We start from the raw sequence: 23,771 nt of genomic DNA on the forward strand, positions 1-23,771 counted from the left end.
CTGCCTCACAACACAAACACCAATCCTGTGTGTGAAAACACTGCATATTTGCTACCTACAGGTTATATTCACTTTAAGTAATTAAAATATAAAATATATGCAGAATATATGAATATAAATATTGAAAAAATTAAATCTAGAGTCCACATCATGTACAGTAGTTAAAATATCATCCCAGCATGCTTTACCTCTGAGATGGAAGACGTATAAATTACTGTTATGCTACATTACATCTGTCAGTGGTGACACAAAATGATCATTCATAAGTGTCTGAAATCTTCATTTGCTGCTCACTATAGAGTTGGTAGAATTTATATCATAGTCAGTAAGAATAACTAATCATGAGGTAAAAAAGCAATGACTGTATTTTTGCATCTATGTAAATGTAGCAGTGCTTGTTTTTCTTAATTAATGAACATTTTGTTTTTATTTATGAACAATGAACTTTTTAAGCTGCCAAGATGGCTGCCATTGTTATTCTGAGTAACATAGCCCTTATTAAAGAGACATGGTTTACCTGTCAATGTCCCATATTTAACAATTCATCACATTTTCATATTTCTCTTTGTTCATTATGTGTGTAAATATTATAAATAAACTACCATATATCTGACAGAAGGTGGTTTGACTCTTTTGTGTGTGTAAATCTTTTAATATCAGAGTCACTGAGGTTCCCAAAAACTAGGAAAGCAATTTATCTCACAACATATTTCATATACTTCCAACCCATGTTCTCTGTCAATACTACAGACGGGGGACAAATGAAAGGAAAAACCTGAATAAATAAAGTGGAGAAACATATCAAATGCAGATGCTTCTGTTCACCAGGGCTCACTGAATGCTTTGGTGAGGATGAAAATGATGTGAATAAAATGCTCGGACCTTTACAGTCACCAGATCTCAACCCAGCTCAACACCTATGGAAGATTTTGGACCAATGTGTAAGACAATGCTCTCCACCACCATCTTCATAAGACCAGATAATATTGTGTTAACTTTTAAATCTGGGAGATAAATCGGAATGAGAGGAAAACATTTTGTTATGATCCCATGTCAGTGGTACAAAGAGATCTGTGCATTAGTGATATACACTGTATCTCCTTAACATGGTGATCAAGTCATATATTAGAATAAGGGGACTCTTCTCCTAAAAAGATGGCTGAAGAATCCCTCACTTCATTGTTTGAAGGTATACAGCTATACAACTCCTTAACTGTAAGTCATGTGAAGTACCTGAGCTGTGAGATATAAGGCAGACACTGTAGGAAACTCCTCACTTCACTCTCTTCATCTGAGCAGCCTGTCAGCTCCACTTCTTTCTTCTCTGATTGGAGTTTCAGCACTTCCAGCAGGATGGAGGCCTTTCTCTTTGACAGGTTTATGGACCAGACTGTAGGTGACTGGAAAACTGACTGTAATGCTGGAAGGACTCTCCTGCCTGTTTTAGTTTCATAATCCTTCAGATAACAGTACAATCCCAGTAGGAAATGACCCTGATAATCCATGTATCTTTCTTTAAAAGGGAATGTTTCATAACTGCACACTGATGATAACAGCTCCAGTATCTTCTCTCCTGTCTGCTGTTCTCTCTCTGCTGCTGCACAGAACAGATTCACCAACAACCTGATTTCTTTATCAGGATCTGGCCGTCGAGGAAAACTGGAACAATAAGAAGGAAACATTTTGTGAGGATTTGATCTCAGCTACATAACTACAAACACACACTACTGATGGACTCTATCTTGTACATGGCTGTCCTGTATAAAATTATGAAATTAAAAACACTTCATTAATCAGGAAAGAATATAAATCATTTTTGAACTATTACTGCCTCACAACACAAACACCAATCCTGTGTGTGAAAACACTGCATATTTGCTACCTACAGGTTATATTCACTTTAAGTAATTAAAATGTAAAATATATGCAGAATATATAATATAAATATTGAAAAAACTAAATCTAGAGTCCACATCATGTATAATAGTTAAAATATCATCCCAGCATGCTTTACCTCTGAGATGGAAGACGTATAAATTACTGTTATGCTACATTACATCTGTCAGTGGAGACACAAAATGATCATTCATAAGTGTCTGAAATCTTCATTTACTGCTCACTATAGAGTTGGTAGAATTTATATCATAGTCAGTAAGAATAACTAATCATGAGGTAAATAAGCAATGACTGTATTTTTGCATCTATGTAAATGTAGCAGTGCTTGTTTTTCTTAATTAATGAACATTTTGTTTTTATTTATGAACAATGTATTTTTTAAGCTGCCAAGATGACTGCCATTACTATTATAAGTAATTTGATCCTGTCAATGTCCCATATTTGACAATTCATCACATTTTCACATTTGTCTCTGTTCATTATGTGTGTAAATATTATAAATAAACTACCATATATCTAACAGAAGGTGGTTTGACTCTTTTGTGTGTGTAAATCTTTTAATATCAGAGTCACTGAGGTTCCCAAAAACTAGGAAAGCAACTTATCTCACAACATATTTCATATACTTCCAACCCATGTTCTCTGTGAATACTACAGACGGGGGACAAATTAAAGGAAAAACCTGAATAAAAAAGTGGAGAAACATATCAAATGCAGATGCTTCTGTTCACCAGGGCTCACTGAATGCTTTGGTGAGGATGAAAATGATGTGAATAAAATGCTCGGACCTTTACAGTCACCAGATCTCAACCCAGCTGAACACCTATGGAAGATTTTAGACCAATGTGGAAGACAATGCTCTCCACCACCATCTTCATAAGACCAAATAATATTGTGTTAACTTTTAAATCTGGTAGATAAATCGGAATGAGAGGAAAACATTTTGTTATGATCCCATGTCAGTGGTACAAAGAGATCTGTGCATTAGTGATATACACTGTATCTCCTTAACATGGCGATCAAGTCATATATTAGAATAAGGGGACTCTTCTCCTAAAAAGATGGCTGAAGAATCCCTCACTTCATTGTTTGAAGGTATACAGCTATACAACTCCTTAACCGTAAGTCATGTGAAGTACCTGAGCTTTGAGATATAAGGCAGACACTGTAGGAAACTCCTCACTTCACTCTCTTCATCTGACCAGCCTGTCAGCTCCACTTCTTTCTTCTCTGATTGGAGTTTCAGCACTTCCAGCAGGATGGAGACCTTTCTCTCTGACAGGTTTATGGACCAGACTGTAGGTGACTGGAAAACTGACTGTAATGCTGGAAGGACTCTCCTGCCTGTTTTAGTTTCACAGTCCTTCACCTGAGAGTACAGATCCAGTAGGAAATAACATTGATAATCCATGTATCCGTCTTTAAAAGGGAATGTTTCATAACTGCACACTGATGATAACAGCTCCAGTATCTTCTCTCCTGTCTGCTGTTCTCTCTCTGCTGCTGCACAGAACAGATTCACCAAGAACCTGATTTCTTTATCAGGATCTGACCGTCGAGGAAAACTGGAACAATAAGAAGGAAACATTTTGTGAGGATTTGATCTCAGCAACATAACTACAAACACACACTACTGATGGACTCTATCTTGTACATGGCTGTCCTGTATAAAATTATGAAATTAAAAACACTTAATTAATCAGGAAAGAATATAAATCATTTTTGAACTATTACTGCCTCACAACACAAACACCAATCCTGTGTGTAAAATCACTGCATATTTGCTACCTACAGGTTATATTCACTTTAAGTAATTAAAATGTAAAATATATGCAGAATATATGAATAGAAATATTGAAAAAATTAAATCTAGAGTCCACATCATGTACAGTAGTTAAAATATCATCCCAGCATGCTTTACCTCTGAGATGGAAGACGTATAAATTACTGTTATGCTACATTACATCTGTCAGTGGTGACACAAAATGATCATTCATAAGTGTCTGAAATCTTCATTTACTGCTCACTATAGAGTTGGTAGAATTTATATCATAGTCAGTAAGAATAACTAATCATGAGGTAAATAAGCAATGACTGTATTTTTGCATCTATGTAAATGTAGCAGTGCTTGTTTTTCTTAATTAATGAACATTTTGTTTTTATTTATGAACAATGTATTTTTTAAGCTGCCAAGATGACTGCCATTACTATTATAAGTAATTTGATCCTGTCAATGTCCCATATTTAACAATTCATCACATTTTCATATTTCTCTTTGTTTATTATGTGTGTAAATATTATAAATAAACTACCATATATCTGACAGAAGGTGGTTTGACTCTTTTGTGTGTGTAAATCTTTTAATATCAGAGTCACTGAGGTTCCCAAAAACTAGGAAAGCAACTTATCTCACAACATATTTCATATACTTCCAACCCATGTTCTCTGTCAATACTACAGACGGGGGACAAATGAAAGGAAAAACATGAATAAAAAAGTGGAGAAACATATCAAATGCAGATGCTTCTGTTCACCAGGGCTCACTGAATGCTTTGGTGAGGATGAAAATGATGTGAATAAAATGCTCGGACCTTTACAGTCACCAGATCTCAACCCAGCTCAACACCTATGGAAGATTTTAGACCAATGTGGAAGACAATGCTCTCCACCACCATCTTCATAAGACCGAATAATATTGTGTTAACTTTTAAATCTGGTAGATAAATCGGAATGAGAGGAAAACATTTTGTTATGATCCCATGTCAGTGGTACAAAGACAGCTGTGCATTAGTGATATACACTTTATCTCCTTAACATGGCGATCAAGTCATATATTAGAATAAGGGGACTCTTCTCCTAAAAAGATGGCTGAAGAATCCCTCACTTCATTGTTTGAAGGTATACAGCTATACAACTCCTTAACTGTAAGTCATGTGAAGTACCTGAGCTGTGAGATATAAGGCAGACACTGTAGGAAACTCCTCACTTCACTCTCTTCATCTGAGCAGCCTGTCAGCTCCACTTCTTTCTTCTCTGATTGGAGTTTCAGCACTTCCAGCAGGATGGAGACCTTTCTCTCTGACAGGTTTATGAACCAGACTGTAGGTGACTGGAAAACTGACTGTAATGCTGGAAGGACTCTCCTGTCTGTTTTAGTTTCACAGTCCTTCATCTGGGAGTACAGATCCAGTAGGGAATAACACTGATGTTCCTTTTCATCATAACTATAATAATAATCATGATGATCAATGTATCTCTCTTTAAAATGTATCACTTCTTCACTGCACACTGATGATAACAGCTCCAGTATCTTCTCTCCTGTCTGCTGTTCTCTCTCTGCTGCTGCACAGAACAGATTCACCAAGAACCTGATTTCTTCATTAGTATCTGACCAGTCAGGATCAAAACTGGAACAATAAGAAGGAAACATTTTGTGAGGATTTGATCTCAGCAACATAACTACAAACACACACTACTGATGGACTCTATCTTGTACATGGCTTTCCTGTATAAAATTATGAAATTAAAAACACTTCATTAATCAGGAAAGAATATAAATCATTTTTGAACTATTACTGCCTCACAACACAAACACCAATCCTGTGTGTGAAAACACTGCATATTTGCTACCTACAGGTTATATTCACTTTAAGTAATTAAAATGTAAAATATATGCAGAATATATGAATATAAATATTGAAAAAATTAAATCTAGAGTCCACATCATGTACAGTAGTTAAAATATCATCCCAGCATGCTTTACCTCTGAGATGGAAGACGTATAAATTACTGTTATGCTACATTACATCTGTCAGTGGAGACACAAAATGATCATTCATAAGTGTCTGAAATCTTCATTTACTGCTCACTATAGAGTTGGTAGAATTTACATCATAGTCAGTAAGAATAACTAATCATGAGGTAAAAAAGCAATGACTGTATTTTTGCATCTATGTAAATGTAGCAGTGCTTGTTTTTCTTAAATAATGATGATTTTGTTTTTATTTATGAACAATGTATTTTTTAAGCTGCCAAGATGGCTGCCATTACTATTATAAGTGGTTTGATCCTGTCAATGTCCCATATTTAACACTTCATCACATTTTCATATTTCTCTTTGTTTATTATATGTGTAAATATTATAAATAAACTACCATATATCTGACAGAAGGTGGTTTGACTCTTTTGTGTGTGTAAATCTTTTAATATCAGAGTCCCTGAGGTTCCCAAAAACTAGGAAAGCAACTTATCTCACAACATATTTCATATACTTCCAACCCATGTTCTCTGTCAATACTACAGACGGGGGACAAATTAAAGGAAAAACCTGAATAAAAAGTGGAGAAACATATCAAATGCAGATGCTTCTGTTCACCAGGGCTCACTGAATGCTTTGGTGAGGATGAAAATGATGTGAATAAAATGCTCGGACCTTTACAGTCACCAGATCTCAACCCAGCTCAACACCTATGGAAGATTTTGGACCAATGTGGAATACAATGCTCTCCACCACCATCTTCATAAGACCGAATAATATTGTGTTAACTTTTAATTCTGGGAGATAAATCGGAATGAGAGGAAAACATTTTGTTATGATCCCATGTCAGTGGTACAAAGAGATCTGTGCATTAGTGATATACACTGTATCTCCTTAACATGGTGATCAAGTCATATATTAGAATAAGGGGACTCTTCTCCTAAAAAGATGGCTGAAGAATCCCTCACTTCATTGTTTGAAGGTATACAGCTATACAACTCCTTAACTGTAAGTCATGTGAAGTACCTGAGCTTTGAGATAAAAGGCAGACACTGTAGGAAACTCCTCACTTCACTCTCTTCATCTGACCAGCCTGTCAGCTCCACTTCTTTCTTCTCTGATTGGAGTTTCAGCACTTCCAGCAGGATGGAGGCCTTTCTCTCTGACAGGTTTATGGACCAGACTGTAGGTGACTGAAAAACTGACTGTAATGCTGGAAGGACTCTCCTGCCTGTTTTAGTTTCACAGTCCTTCATCTGAGAGTACAGATCCAGCAGGAAATCCTTATCACCATCATAACTGCACAGTGATGATAACAGCTCCAGTATCTTCTCTCCTGTCTGCTGTTCTCTCTCTGATGCTGCACAGAACAGATTCACCAAGAACCAGGTTTCATCTGAGGATTTAAACCTGGGAGATAACCTGGAACGAGAAGAAAACATTTTGTTATGATTTGATGTCAGTGACAGAAAGAGAGATATGCATTAGTGATATAGAGTGTATCTGCTAAAAGCCTACAAATACTCATTAATGAGAATAATACAGTAATATCATTCTGAAATTAAAGCAACAATCCTTTTAACAGAATGGGCTGTAAATGGATTTTAAAAGATATTTACTGACTAAAATTCTTCACAAAATGTTACAGGAACCAGGAAAGTCAGACAATATCACTCCTGAACCAACAGGGTGGTGGAAAGAAACATGTTACCCAACATCCACCATTCTGTAAAACTCATGAAACTTCATAGAGAACTAGTGTGAAATATTTAGGATGTCCAGTGGTGAACTTGCCACATCCTAATGACCAGCAGTGTATTTCCATTACTGACAATAAAATATTATTTATTGGATGTATTAGAGTCAGAGTAGCCAATGAATGAGCCTCACATCCAGCATCTATGACTTATCACATTTCATGACCAAATCTCTTTATGATTCAGTACTCCAAATGTCAACCACTTTAAAAATGTCTTAAGATGACTCATAAATCCAACATGAACACACTGAGGTACTGAGAGGGGAACTGTCATGTGTGGTTATTCTTTAATGCAGGAAACTACTGCTTCATGGCTGAGATTTGTATAATCACAGTAAAAAAGAACATCACTGGTCCTGAGAAAGAACTGATGCTCTCTGTTGTTTACATTTCTGGAGCTTGTTGGAACAAATCATTATAGCTGAGTCTCTGTTTATGTTTTACTGAGTTGATGGATGACTGATGAAAACAGCCTCAAAGTAACAAAACTGTTCATGTTAAAAACAAACCAGGAGCTGGATGGAGTAAACGTCTCTCAGCTAATAGTAGATGAGCAGTACTCTGTAAGAGCTTTGACTTTCTGCCTAAAGGAACTCTGGGTAATTTAGGAGTAAGTACATTGTAGGTGAGTGGAATAAAGAAGTATGACATCTCTGATCTTATACACCATGATGTAATGTTTATGTGGACTGATCAGTGGAGCACATTACCTTGACATTTAAACTAACAGTGAGTTGTCTCATTGTGAAACACAATTCCTTAAATGTTCACTTAAGTCATGTGACTTACCCGAGCCCTGAGATATAAGGCAGACACTGTAGGAAACTCCTCACTTCACTCTCTTCATCTGAGCAGCCTGTCAGCTTCACTTCTTTCTTCTCTGATTGGAGTTTCAGCACTTCCAGCAGGATGGAGGCCTTTCTCTCTGACAGGTTTATGGACCACACTGTAGGTGACTGGAAAACTGACTGTAATGCTGGAAGGACTCTCCTGCCTGTTTTAGTTTCACAATCCCTCACCTGAGAGTACAGATCCAGCAGGAAATCCTGATCACCATCATAACTGCACACTGATGATAACAGCTCCAGTATCTTCTCTCCTGTCTGCTGTTCTCTCTCTGCTGCTGCACAGAACAGATTCACCAAGAACCAGTTTTCATCTGAGGATTTAAACCTGGTAGATAACCTGGAACAAGAAAACATTTTGTTATGATCCAATGTCAGTGACACAACGAGAGCTGTGCATTAGTGATATAGAGTGTATCTGCTAAAAGCCTACAAATACTCATGAATAAGAATAATACAGTAAAATCATTCTGAAATTAAAGCAACAATCCTTTTAACAGAATGGGCTGTAAATGGATTTTAAAAGACATTTACTGACTAAAATTCTTCACAAAATGTTAAAGCAACTAGGAAAGTCAGACAATATCACTCCTGAACCAACAGGCTGGTGGAGAGAAACACATTACCCAAATCATTTATGAATCAATTAACTCCAAAGCCTTGAATACTGGACCGCAAGTTTTAACATCCACCATTCTGTAAAACTCATGAAACTTCATAGAAAACTAGTGGGAAATTTTTAGGATGTCCAGTGGTGAACTTACCACATCCTGATGACCAGCAGTGTATTTTCATTACTGATAATAAATCACTTGAGTAAAACTCTCGTTCACTCCTCTGGATCATTCATCACTCAAACTTCATACTCAGTTACAATTTATTTATTTATTGGATGTATTAGAGTCAGAGTAGCCAATGAATGAGCCTCACATCCAGCATCTATGACTTATCACATTTCATGACCAAATCTCTTTATGATTCAGTACTCCAAATGTCAACCACTTTAAAAATGTCTTAAGATGACTCATAAATCCAACATGAACACACTGAGGTACTGAGAGGGGAACTGTCATGTGTGGTTATTCTTTAATGCAGGAAACTACTGCTTCACGGCTGAGATTTGTATAATCACAGTAAAAAAAGAACATCACTGGTCCTGAGAAAGAACTGATGCTCTCTGTTGTTTACATTTCTGGAGCTTGTTGGAACAAATCATTATAGCTGAGTCTCTGTTTACCTTTTACTGAGTTGATGGATGACTGATGAAAACAGCCTCAAAGTAACAAAACTGTTCATGTGTTCATGTTAAAAACAAACCAGGAGCTGGATGGAGTAAACATCTCTCAGCTAATAGTAGATGAGCAGTACTCTGTAAGAGCTTTGACTTTCTGCCCAAAGGAACTCTGAGTAATTTAGGAGTAAGTACATTGTAGGTGAGTGGAATAAAGAAGTATGACATCTCTGATCTTATACACCGTGATGTAATGTTTATGTGGACTGATCAGTGGAACACATTACCTTAACATTAAAACTAACAGTGAGTTGTCTCATTGTGAAACACAAGTCCTTAAATGTTTACTAAAGTCATGTGACTAACCTGAGCCCTGAGATATAAGGCAGACACTGTAGGAAACTCCTCACTTCACTCTCTTCATCTGAGCAGCCTGTCAGCTTCACTTCTTTCTTCTCTGATTGGAGTTTCAGCACTTCCAGCAGGATGGAGGCCTTTCTCTCTGACAGGTTTATGGACCACACTGTAGGTGACTGGAAAACTGACTGTAATGCTGGAAGGACTCTCCTGCCTGTTTTAGTTTCACAATCCTTCACCTGAGAGTACAGATCCAGCAGGAAATCCTGATCACCATCATAACTGCACACTGATGATAACAGCTCCAGTATCTTCTCTCCTGTCTGCTGTTCTCTCTCTGCTGCTGCACAGAGAAGATTCACCAAGAACCAGGTTTCATCTGAGGATTTAAACCTGGGAGATAAACTGGAACAATAAAACATTTTGTTATGATCCAATGTCAGTGACACAAAGAGAGCTGTGCATTAGTGATATAGAGTGTATCTGCTAAAAGCCTACAAAGACTAATTAATGAGAAAAATACAGAAAAATCAGTCTGAAGTTAAAGCTACAATCCTTTTAACAGGATGGACTGTACATGGATTTTAAAAGACATTTACTGACTAAATTCCTCACAAAATGTTAAAGCAACCAGGAAAGTCAGGCAATATCACTCCTGAACCAACAGGGTGGTTGAAAGAAACTCAAATCATTTATGAATCAATTAGCTCCAAAGCCTTGAATACTGGACCACGAGTTTTAACATCCACTATTTTGTAAAACTCTATGAAACTTCAAAGAGAACTAGTGTGAAATATTTAGGATGTCCAGTGGTGAACTTACCACATCCTGATGACCAGCAGTGTATTTTCATTACTGATAATAAATCACTTGAGCTAAACTCTCATTCACTCCTCTGGATCATTCATCACTCAAACTTCATACTCAGTTACAGTTTATTTATTGGATGTATTAGAGTGAGAGTAGCTAATGAATGAGCCTCACATCCAGCATCTATGACTGATCACATTTCATGACCAAATCTCTTTATGATTCAGTACTCAGAATGTGAACCACTTTAAAAATGTCTTAAGATGACTCATAAATCCAACATGAACACACTGAGGTACTGAGAGGGGAACTGTCATGTGTGGTTATTCTTTAACGCAGGAAACTACTGCTTCATGGCTGAGATTTGTATAATCACAGTAAAAAAGCACATCACTCGTCCTGAGAAAGAACTGATGCTCTCTGTTTACATTTCTGGAGCTTGTTGGAACAAATCATTATAGCTGAGTCTCTGTTTATGTTTTACTGAGTTGATGGATGACTGATGAAAACAGCCTCAAAGAAACAAAACTGTTCATGTTAAAAACAAACCAGGAGCTGGATGGAGTAAGCGTGTCTCAGCGAGTAGTAGATGAGCAGTACTCTGTAAGAGCTTTGACTTTCTGCCTAAAGGAGCTCTGGGTAATTTAGGAGTAAGTACATTGTAGGTGAGTGGAATAAAGAAGTATGACATGTCTGATCTTATACACTGTGATGTAATGTTTATGTGGACTGATCAATGGAACACATTACCTAAACATTAAAACTAACAGTGAGTTGTCTCATTGTGAAACACAAGTCCTTAAACGTTCACTAAAGTCATGTGAAGTACCTGAGCTGTGAGACATAAGGCAGACACTGTAGGAAACTCCTCACTTCACTCTCTTCATCTGAGCAGCCTGTCAGCTCCACTTGTTTCTTCTCTGATTGGAGTTTCAGCACTTCCAGCAGGATGGAGGCCTTTCTCTCTGACAGGTTTATGAACCAGAGTGTAGGTGATTGGAAAACTGACTGTAATGCTGGAAGGATTCTCAAGCCTGTTTTAGTTTCACAGTCCTTCACCTGAGAGTACAGATCCAATAGGAAATCCTCATAATAACTGCACACTGATGATAACAGCTCCAGTATCTTCTCTCCTGTCTGCTGTTCTCTCTCTGATGCTGCACTGAACAGATTCACCAAGAACCAGTTTTCATCTGAGGATTTAAACCTGGTAGATAAACTGGAACAAGAAGAAATCATTTTGTTATGATCTGATGTCACTGATGCAAAGAGAGCTGTGCATTAGTGATATAGAGTGTGTCTGCTAAAAGCCTACAAATACTCATTAATGAGAATAATACAGAAAAATCATTCTGAAATTAAAGCAACAAAGCTTTTAACAGGCTGGGCTGTAGATAGATTTTGAACAACATTTACTGACTAAAATTCTCCACAAAATGTTTAAGCAACCAGGAAAATCAGGCAATATCACTCCTGAACCAACAGGATGGTGGAAAGAAACACATTACCCAAATCATTTATGAATCAATTAACTCCAAAGCCTTGAATACTGGACCACAAGTTTTAACATCCACCATTCTGTAAAAGTCTATGAAACTTCATAGAGAACTAGTGTGAAATATTTAGGATGTCCAGTGGTGAACTTACCACATCCTGATGACCAGCAGTGTATTTTCCAACATGAACACACTGAGGTACTGAGAGGGGAACTGTCATGTGTGGTTATTCTTTAATGCAGGAAACTACTGCTTCATGGCTGAGATTTGTATAATCACAGTAGAAAAGAACATCACTGGTCCTGAGAAAGAACTGATGCTCTCTGTTGTTTACATTTCTGGAGCTTGTTGGAACAAATCATTATAGCTGAGTCTCTATTTATGTTTTACTGAGTTGATGGATGACTGATAAAAACAGCCTCAAAGTAACAAAACTGCTCATGTTAAAAACAAACTAGGAGCTGGATAAAGTAAACGTCTCTCAGCTAGTAGTAGATGAGCAGTACTCTGTAAGAGCTTTGATTTCCTGCCCAAAGGAACTCTGGGTACTTTAGGAGTAAGTACATTGTAGGTGAGTGGAATAAAGACGTATGACATCTCTGATCTTATACACCGTGATGTAATGTTTGTGAGGACTGATCAGTGGAATACATTACTTTAACATTAAAACTGAAAGTGAGTTGTCTCATTGTAAAACACAACTCCTTAAATGTTCACTAAAGTCATGTGACTTACCTGAGCCATGAGATATAAGGCAGACACTGTAGGAAACTCCTCACTTCACTCTCTTCATCTGAGCAGCCTGTCAGCTCCACTTCTTTCTTCTCTGACTGGAGTTTCAGCACTTCCAGCAGGATGGAGGCCTTTCTCTCTGACAGGTTTATGGACCAGACTGTAGGTGACTGGAAAACTGACATTAAAAGAGGAAGGACTCTCCTGCCTGTTTTAGTTTCACATTCCTTCACCTGGGAGTACAGATCCAGTAGGAAATGACACTGATATTCCTCATAATATTCACCCATGTATCTGTCTTTAAAAGGGAATGTTTTATAACTGCACACTGATGATAACAGCTCCAGTATTTTCTCTCCTGTCTGCTGTTCTCTCTCTGCTGCTGCACAGAACAGATACACCAAGAACCTGATTTCAGTATCTGACCAGTGAGGACGAAAACTGGAAGAACAAGAAAGAAACATTTTGTGAGGATTTGATCTCAGCTACATAACTACAAACACTATATTTGTAGTTATGGACAGCCATGTCTATTTTGTACATGGCTGTCCTGTATACAATTAAATTAAATTAAAAACACTTAATTAATCAGGAAAGACTATAAATCATTTTTGAACTATTAGCTACTGCCTCACAACACAAACACCAATCCTGTTTGTGAAATCACAATGTAGCAGTGCTTGTTTTTCTTAATTAATGAACATTTTGTTTTTATTTATGAGCTATGAACTTTTTAGGCTGCCAGGATGGCTGCCATCATTATTATAAATAATATAACCCTTAATTAAGAGACATGGTTATCCTGTCAACGTCCCATATTTAACAATTCATCACATTTTCATATTTCTCTCTGTTCATTATGTGTGTAAATATTATAAATAAACTACCATATATCTGAGAGAAGGTAGTTTGACTCTTTTGTGTGAGTAAATCTTTTAATATCAGAGTCCCTGAAAAACTAGGAAAGAAATTTATCTGACAACATATTTCATATACTTCCAACCCATGTTCTCTATCAATACTACAGACGGGGGACAAATTAAATGAAAAACCTGAATAAAAAGTGGAGAAACATATCAAATGCAGATGCTTCTGTTCACCAGGGCTCACTGAATGCTTTGGTGAGGATGAAAATGATGTGAGTAAAATGCTCAGCCCTTTACAGTCACCAGATCTCAACCCAGCTGAACACCTATGGAAGATTTTGGACCAATGTGTAAGATAATGCTCTCCACCACCATCTTCATAAGACCGAATAATATAGTGTTAACTTTTAAATCTGGAAGATAAATCGGAATGAGAGGAAAAAATTTTGTTATGATCCCATGTCAGTGGTACAAAGACAGCTGTGCATTAGTGATATACACTGTATCTCCTGTAAGACAATGCTCTCCATCACCATCTTCATAAGACCAAATAATATAATAGAAACTTTCATCTTCAAATCTATTTAGTGATGCCTGTGATTGTCTCTGATGCTATATGTCCTTTCGTTATTTCTGGCTATGTTTGTTTTTCTTTCTATCTGCTGTACTCAGGGTCTCTGTTGCATTATGATCTCATTGAAATGAGCTGATTAAATAAAGGTTGTTTAAATAAATGAGGGAATATCTTGTGGAGGAATGGTGTTCATCTCTCCAATAGAGTCCACAGACTTGGAAAGGAGCACTGAAGCTGTTCTGGATGCTCGTGGTGGCCTGACTCCTTACTAAGACACTTCATGTTGGTTTTTACTTAAATTGTCATCATCTGTATTTTCTCTACACTGGTCTGCAGTATTTGTCTGACTTACCTGAGCTTTGAGATATAAGGCAGACACTGTAGAAAACTCCTCACTTCACTCTCTTCATCTGAGCAGCCTGTCAGCTTCACTTCTTTCTTCTCTGATTGGAGTTTCAGCACTTCCAGCGGGATGGAGGCCTTTCTCTCTGACAGGTTTATGGACCAGACTGTAGGTGACTGGAAAACTGACTGTAATGCTGGAAGGACTCTCCTACCTGTTTTAGTTTCACAGTCCTTCATCTGGGTGTACAGATCCAGTAGGAAATGACACTGATGTTCTTTATACTGAGCCAAGGTGTATTTGTCTATAACAGGGGATGTTCCATAACTGCACACTGATGATAAAAGCTCCAGTATCTTCTCTCCTGTCTGCTGTTCTCTCTCTGATGCTGCACAGAACAGATTCACCAAGAACCAGTTTTCATCTGAGGGTTTAAACCTGGTAGATAAACTGGAACAAGAAGAAATCATTTTGTTATGATCCGATGTCACTGACGCAAAGAGAGCTGTGCATTAGTGATATAGAGTGTGTCTGCTAAAAGCCTACAAATACTCATTAATGAGAATAATACAGAAAAATCATTCTGAAATTAAAGCAACAAAGCTTTTAACAGGCTGGGCTGTAGATAGATTTTGAACAACATTTACTGACTAAAATTCTCCACAAAATGTTTAAGCAACCAGGAAAATCAGGCAATATCACTCCTGAACCAACAGGATGGTGGAAAGAAACACGTTACCCAAATCATTTATGAATCAATTAACTCCAAAGCCTTGAATACTGGACCACAAGTTTTAACATCCACCATTCTGTAAAAGTCTATGAAACTTCATAGAGAACTAGTGTGAAATATTTAGGATGTCCAGTGGTGAACTTACCACATCCTGATGACCAGCAGTGTATTTTCATTACTGATAATAAATCACTTGAGCTAAACTCTCATTCACTCCTCTGGATCATTCATCACTCAAACTTCATACTCAATTACAGTTTATTTATTGGATGTATCAGAGTCAGAGTAGCCAATGAATGAGCCTCACATCCAGCATCTATGACTTATCACATTTCATGACCAAATCTCTTTATGATTCAGTGCTCCAAATGTGAACCACTTTAAAAAATGTCTTAAGATGACTCATAAATCCAACATGAACACACTGAGGTACTGAGAGGGGAACTGTCATGTGTGGTTATTCTTTAACGCAGGAAACTACTGCTTCATGGCTGAGATTTGTATAATCACAGTAAAAAAGCACATCAGTGGTCCTGAGAAAGAACTGATGCTCTCTGTTGTTTACATTTCTGGAGCTTGTTGGAACAAATCATTATAGTAGACTTTCTGCCTAAAGGAACTCTAGGTAATTTAGGAGTAAGTACATTGTAGGTGAATGGAATAAAGAAGTATGACATCCCTGATCTTATACACCGTGATGTAATGTTTATGTGGACGGATCAGTGGAACACATTACCTTAACATTAACACTAACAGTGAGTTGTGTCATTGTGAAACACAATTCCTTAAATGTTCACTAAGTACCTGAGCTGTGAGATATAAGGCAGACACTGTAGGAAACTCCTCACTTCACTCCCTTCATCTGACCAGCCTGTCAGCTTCACTTCTTTCTTCTCTGATTGGAGTTTCAGCACTTCCAGCAGGATGGAGGCCTTTCTCTCTGACAGGTTTATGGACCAGACTGTAGGTGACTGGAAAACTGACTGTAATGCTGGAAGGACTCTCCCGCCTGTTTTAGTTTCACAGTCCTTCACCTGAGAGTACAGATCCAGTAGGAAATCCTGATCACCATCACAACTGCACACTGATGATAACAGCTCCAGTATTTTCTCTCCTGTCTGCTGTTCTCTCTCTGCTGCTGCACAGAACAGATTCACCCAGAACCAGGTTCCTTCTGAGGATATAAACCTGGTAGACAAACCGGATTGAGAAGAACATATTTTGTTATGATTCAATGTCAGTGGCACAAAGAGAGCTGTGCATTAGTGATATACACTGTATCTCCTTAACATGGTGATCAAGTCATTAATTAGAATAAAGGGACTCTTCTCCTAAAAAGATGGCTGAACAACCTCTGACTTTAATGTTTCAAGCTATACATCTATACAACTCCTTAAATGTTCAATAAAGTCATGTGAAGTACCTGAGCTGTGAGATATAAGGCAGACACTGTACCAAACTCCTCACTTCACTCTCTTCATCTGAGCAGCCTGTCAGCTCCACTTGTTTCTTCTCTGATTGGAGTTTTAGCACTTCCAGCAGGATGGAGGCCTTTCTCTCTGACAGGTTTATGGACCAGACTGTACGTGACTGGTAAAGTTGCTGTATTCTTGGAATGTCACTTAAACAACCTTTACTCTTGACGTGTTGATAAAAATCAAGAAGGATGTTATTCAAGTCAGTGTCCACAGAAAACAGTAAGAAGAGCATATTCACTACATTGTGAAATATTTCTCCTTTGTGAAGTGCTGCTTCCAGGCATAAATCCAATAACAGGCCCTTTTTTTCTCTCTCCAATGTCTCATGGCATCGCTCCTGGCCCTGTAAACCTGGATCTCCGTAGGTCCTCCTGAAACTGCATGATAATATACAAATGTAACAAACATTACATGTGTTGCTGGTAAATGTCCCTCCCAGGCTTCTGTAAGGCTAGACAGGCCTTAGCATCGCCCATTTCCTGGTTGCCAATTTGTTTGGTCTGATATATCAGCTGTACTGAAAAGACCCAGTATGCTGCTGTTCTCCTTTGGCCCCTGGTGTGACAGGTTGTCGTGGTTAAGCAAGAATGCTCTGGTAGGTAGTAGTTTCAGTTTGTTGAGTCGAGGTAGCGATGCTGTGTTTTACACTGTTTTAGCCATAGGTCCCGTTCCCTAGCGACCCCCCGCTCCCACGTGTTGAGTCATTTGCCTGATTATTGCACAATATACGCAAAGGAGAGGTAAATATGGATAAGTTTGCTTATATTATGTATTTGTTTGGCAGTGTGTTAATTAATTTAACCTGTTTTCTTTGGTAGATGACAGGTCGTGGTTCTGTTATTGTTAGGTTCTCCTATTACATTTTGTCCGCCCCTCGTGGCGTTTATCTTTTTCCCCAAGAAGCTAGTAACGTAGCGTGGTGCCGCATGGTTATACAGTTGCAAATTTAACCTGTGTTTTCTGTGTGTGAGTGCTATAGGACCTGTGGCAAGCATAGCCGCCTGGACAGTGGAGGGTTTGGCGATATAGTTCCTCACCTTTGTTGCTCAACCCCATGAAAGTGTGTTTGGTGGTCATTTTTGCACTTCCTTCACAATTTACTTTTTTTTTTTCTTTTTGGTTTTGCTTTGCTGTGTGTGTGCGTGTGTAGGGTACAGCGGCATGGTGAGATCTTGGGGCTCATTGTGGCTTATACTACCTACATGGTTGGACCATTTTTTGTTGAAAAGTTTTTTTTTTGAAAAGCCAATAATTCAACCACCCAAAGAGAAGGAATTTAATCTCGAAATGCTGTTATAACATAGGATTATGCCTACAGTATATCAAATGTTTTTACACAAAAACAAAAGCTTCATACCTGAGTGAGCCGATGTTTGGCAAAGCCTCTAAGAGGGACACGCACAGACTTTGGCAGACAGGAATAGCCCTGTCCCAGTAGAGGCACACATTAACCTTCATAGTAATCTTCTGCATGACTTTTACTGCTTTCTCAAACAGTTGTCTTTCACCTTCAACTGGAAGGTGCAACTGATTCCCATCCAAGCCAAGTAAGCTGATGTGGTCCATCTGCTCCTCGCTGAGAAGGAAAATCCTCCACAGCTGCCGTGGCAAAGGGTCACACCTACAATTTGAAGATATTCAGAGACAATTTAAATGTTATAAAAGTAATTAATGGTAAAGTCATGAAAAAAGGCTGCATATGTAAATGCTAAAACATAAGTACCATACTACTCACTTATCCTGTTCAGGGTAACACAGCTACTTAGAAAAGCTCTAATCTAAGCAGTAATTTCACACTCAAAATACATGCTCACACATACCATTGGACATTTTTAAGGCATCCAAATAGTCGTCTCATTCCTTGTTTTGACACCATTGCGTCCTCAAGGTTCAGCCATGTTTTCCTCTCCTTTGACTGAGTGACCACATAGGACACAGCACAGCAATGGTGGGGATCAAGACTCTCTCCACTAAGATCAAGATGGTAGTCCAGTTTGTCCAGAAACTGGAGACATGCTTCAGGACACTGGGACTCGTACAAGCACTGGCATAAGAACAGTATGTCGACATTGAGCCTACTGTCCTCAGAATCAGTCTCATCTTGGTCACACAGACGAGTGAAAAATGTGGTTATCACCTCCTTGAAGAACCAGGTAGATGTATTCTTGAGCTCCTGAGCTGGAATCAGCCACTTCATCAAAGTAGGGTACTTCTTGTCATTCAACAATCTACAAATGAAAGGGATCAGATGTTTCATGTATTTCTTCTCCTCAGTGAGGCATTGCTGAAGAACATCCTTGATTTTCTCTGGATTCTTCAAGAGCCACAGTGCTGCAAAAAACTCCTGCATTGTGTAATGGAGAAATGCATATGTGATTATTGATTCAGTATGATCAATGTTGATGATAAGTGTTTTCAGGAAGGAATGGACACAGCTATCTTCATAGGTTAGTTCTGTCAAGTTCACAGTTTTTCCTTCAGTTGCAAGAAAAGCAACCTCAGCCAAAGACAGTATTTCCTCCCTCTTGTTGCTGATGAAGGAATTAAGATGTGTGTCTTTTGTTTTGTTGTTCATTTTAAGGCGATAACGGACAATTTTGATGTATATTTCAGTTATAGTGCAGGGCTGTGGAGAGTCTTCTGACATCTTTGATGAAAAGCAAGCAGCTACCATCAGAGCATACATTGGGACATGGCAAAGAGTCAACAGCTCCAAGTTGCACAAAACCTCCTTCTGTTCCTCGCCGAGAATTGCAGATAAGTATGTTTTTATGGTCCGTTCACTGAAGCCTCTCACTTCTACTCTGAGAAAGTCTCCAGAAAGGAAGTCTTCTTCATCATCCAGTCTGCACGTTATGATGATCTTTGCATAAGGCAGGTCCTTCTTTACAAGTTTCTGCACCACAGATGAAGAGGGGAGATCTGTGATTCCATCAAAAATGATTGTAACATTGTCAGAGTTCTTCTCTATATCCTGTAAGACCTCTTCTTTGCCTTCATTTGGTTTACTGAACACCCCGAAAAGAAGATCCTCCAGGCCCTTGTCCGCTGTGATATGGGATGTTTCTCTCATGTCAAAGTAAAACATGTAATCTAGCTCCATGTTCTCTCTTTCTGCCCAGAGTCTCAATATTTCATGACAGACTGCTGTCTTTCCAATTCCAGGTTTTCCAATCAAGAGTATGTTTTTATCTGTTTTCAGCAGGTCACTGGGAGAAATTTCTCGTTTGTCCTCAGGGATGTATCTCTTTAGCTTCTTAGGGCGACTCATCTTGCTTTTCTTGTTCTTTATTTTTTTTATTTTAGATGGGGAAACATTTTCTTGTTTGTCCAATACAAGTGAAGTGTACAACAGATTAGGCTTGTTGTTTTCTTCAAACAGATTTTTGCTTTCCATCCAAAACTCATTTGATAAGTTTTGTGCGTTTGACTTCAACTTTGCCTGATAGTCGTGGCATGACTTTGGACCTAAAATAAAAATAACAGTGAGTAAATAAATGTACAATGACTTGACTGCTGTGCACTTAGACACTATTAATAAACATTGGATACATATTTGCACTAAGACACATTCATGTGCATTATATAAAATCAAGACATTTGTCATTAATAAAAATGTGACAATTATTAATCAGAATGCTCCTTTAAAATACCTTGTAAGTAGTTTGTATCCATTTGTGTGTCGTCTTTGAAAGAAAAGCAGCTGATCCAGTGGTGCAGGTCAAACGTTTTGGTCCCAGTAGAAGTGACACTCTTTTTTTCAGGGAGCGATGGTCTCCCTAAGGTCCTCTTCCTCGTCATGTCAATAATCCTGAGTAACTCATAGCAGGCATCTTCTCCTTTTCTTGTGACTTTGTCCAGTATGTTCCTCCTTTTATCATAGTCATCAGTCTCTGCTTGTATTTTACTGACCTCTTCATCTCCGAGAACTCCTTGCTGATTCAAGTTCTCCACAATCACAGAGAGACTCGTTAATTCTTTCACAAGGTAGCATCTGGCACTCTTGACGTACTCTAAGGCAGACCGTGATGTACAAGCCATGTGTCCTTTCCTCTATATGCTCTGCACACCAACCAACCTTCAATGATCTGTAGAACAAAATACAAGCCTAAATAAAACATTAATTAAAATAATTATTTTGCCTGTAATGTATCAACTATTATATTGTGTTGAGTGTTTTCAGGGAAATGTTTTTGCAGGCCAGCCTAAACACCATGCAGCTTATGTGATAAAAAATAGTTCAAGTTAAATTCTAATGGTGTTTATCACTTCCAAGATGGAAACCTGGTCCTTGTAAAGAATGTGCCACCCAACATGAGAGGGCAGGGAATCAAAATATTCCCCAGATCTGTCTTTTATAGCCTTATGTCTCATATTGCCAGATTTATCTCCACATTATATTTTTATTGTTTGCTGCACAGGAGAAAGGCCTGGCTGAACCCATAGTCATTTTGAGATTGTTTAAGAAGCTCTCAGACACACCAAATTATTAAAAAAAGATCATACTCTCCGTAAAAGGGTTAAAAATTACAGCTCTGGGTGAGTCTTTGATTTACTGTTTGTTTGTTGTTAGGAATCTCAGTTTTAACCCTCTTGAGTTCCTTGTTTCAAACTTGATACTATACTTTAATACTCCAAATTTCACTAAAAGTCTAATGCAAAAAGGCAACCCACATACATGAAAAGCTAGCCAAGTTATGTTTTGTCGTATTTAGAAATAGGCAGCAGCCACCTCTGAACTGATAACACAATCTTATATTGTAATGCTCAATCTATGAGCCTGGTTAATAAACTGCAGCCTGCTTTTAACATATTTACACACATTTGAGAATATGTACCTTATTTGCAACTTTTAAAAGAAACCTGAACACATTTTTTCTCCATTTTGTATATGCATTTTCCATCTATTGTGAATCACATTATACTGCATCTTTCTATTATTAAGAAATATGTCATAATATAGTTTCATTATTGTTATAAAAGTAGTTTTTCCAACTAAAATTTATGTTGCATTGACAAAGAAGAAAGACAAAGAAAAGCAAGTAAAAACTATTGGCCTAGACCCTGTTGTACACAGACACATACAGACTGTATATCAGAGAAAGACACTTACACACAGGCCTCCAAGTATCCACTGATGATGGACTCCATCAGCTGCTCTGTGCCTTTGGTATGTTATTTTCCTGATCACAACAAACAACCAAAAAACACAGAATATTGTCAAGTAAATAGTGGTAGAGATTTTCCAGACTGACTGAAAGTGGCCTTGTTAGGAATGTGATCCATTATTGCTTCAAAATTTATTTATATAATTTAGTCTCATACAAAACCAGATCTATACTTAAAGCTGAAAATTGTTAACTTTACGGAAATGAGGCTAATGATAATAAAATATGTGCCTTGATGGTGCTTCCAAAACGATCTCCGTTGTTTAGATTAGTGTTGCTTCCCAGCCGAATAAAATGTTTCTTTAAAAAACTATATCCGAACGTCTTTGAACCAGGTCAGTTAAAGCTGGAAAGAAATAATTCTTACAAAGGAGAAAAATAAAGCAAAAAGGAACCGTTAGTTATGGTGGCGCTAACGTGTCGTCAGTTAAGCAGCATTACTTTACTGACAGCAACACAAAGTTTACTCGTCTCATTAAAAAATACACTTAAAAATGTAGAAAACGTCTGATTTGTTTAGATACAAAAAAAAGAAGAAAAACTACAGCTCCCATGATGCACCCTGTCCGTTGTTATGGATGCTTCCGTAACACCCTTTTCTAAAGTTCGCAACTTTTCCCTGTGATCTCTGCTTTAAAAACATCTATATACTCTGATACATAGCTAACTACCCGCGGTACCGCTTCATTATGGAACATTTTAAACCCTCAAAAAGCGCCTAACAACTGTTTTCACCTACAGAAACTCCTTCTAAAGTTCCGGTACAACTAGCCTATAATCTACCTTTAACGCTCTTCCTTACACTCACCTGCAGCCTGCAGCACAGGCTCTGAGTTCCTCATCACTTACTGAGGGTTAGGCTTTCTCTGTGTGTGTGTTTGCTCGAGGTTTTTATAAATACAGCCGCACAGCCTCGTGTACAGCGGCTGAATGACTCTTGATCTGTCTTACTTTCATTTTTGTTGTATGACAACACATCCTGTATGAAGTCTCTGCAAAGCTTGTAGGTCCCACTGAATCCACAAGATGTCGCCATTCAACCAGAAAAGACTGAAAGATGAACTCAGACTGTAAAACAAGAGATATCCATAGTGATACTCAAGTGAAGTACTTGAAGAGCTACTGTTCTTACTTGAGTATCAACTTTTTACTTTTCAGATTAAGGTTGAAGTAGCCTACATATACTGTATATAAAACACAATGCAGTGTTAAAGATTAAACCAGTGGTTTCCAAGCTCTTCAGCCTGTGACTTCTATAAAGCGGTGTCTACTTTCAGCTCCTTGTCATGTTTCAGATATCTATGAGTTGTTATCAGCTCACAAAGAGTGATTTCCTCTCTAAACTTCTCAGATAGTTTTCACTGAAATATATGTTAAAGGTCTAAAGAGGTCAAATTATCCAATATTTCACCAATATTTTTGATGATGTGGATCACAGAGGGCATTCTTCTGTATAACAAGCACTTTTACTTTTGATACTTAAGTTTTATGTTTGAGCGTTCAGATATGATAATTCCTCTGTGTCTCAGCCTGGTGTGAGGACTCATTACGTTGAAATGGGCTCAGGACCACCAGTTCTGCTGTGTCACAGCTTCCCCGAGAGCTGGTACAGCTGGAGGTAGCAGGTACACTGTGTTGGTAACCACAACACAACAGTAAATACATCCAGTGGGTAAAAACATGGGGTTGACTTGGTATTCCCTGTTACGAGGCATTTTTGTGTCAT

At 38.0% G+C, this 23,771-nt stretch overlaps 1 protein-coding gene and 1 long non-coding RNA gene across 2 annotated transcripts; both read right to left on the reverse strand.

Moving 5' to 3' along the window:
• Window positions 1-11,747: 11,747 nt before the first annotated feature.
• LOC121891890 lies at window positions 11,748-12,929 on the reverse strand. Its single transcript, XR_006094211.1, has 2 exons — window positions 12,887-12,929; window positions 11,748-11,874 (listed from the first exon to the last, which is right to left on the reverse strand). It is a non-coding gene; the product is annotated as an uncharacterized LOC121891890 (long non-coding RNA).
• A 3,500-nt stretch (window positions 12,930-16,429) lies between these two features.
• LOC121892413 lies at window positions 16,430-23,111 on the reverse strand. Its single transcript, XM_042405450.1, has 8 exons — window positions 22,854-23,111; window positions 21,991-22,060; window positions 20,531-20,965; window positions 19,015-20,345; window positions 18,698-18,921; window positions 18,235-18,498; window positions 16,898-17,254; window positions 16,430-16,433 (listed from the first exon to the last, which is right to left on the reverse strand). The coding sequence occupies exons 3-8, from the start codon at window positions 20,916-20,918 to the stop codon at window positions 16,430-16,432; spliced, it is 2,568 nt and encodes an 855-aa protein (XP_042261384.1). The 5' UTR covers window positions 20,919-20,965; window positions 21,991-22,060; window positions 22,854-23,111.
• Window positions 23,112-23,771: the final 660 nt, after the last annotated feature.

The sequence above is a fragment of the Thunnus maccoyii genome, chromosome 24, assembly GCF_910596095.1.
Source record: "Thunnus maccoyii chromosome 24, fThuMac1.1, whole genome shotgun sequence".
Lineage (NCBI taxonomy): Eukaryota > Metazoa > Chordata > Actinopteri > Scombriformes > Scombridae > Thunnus > Thunnus maccoyii.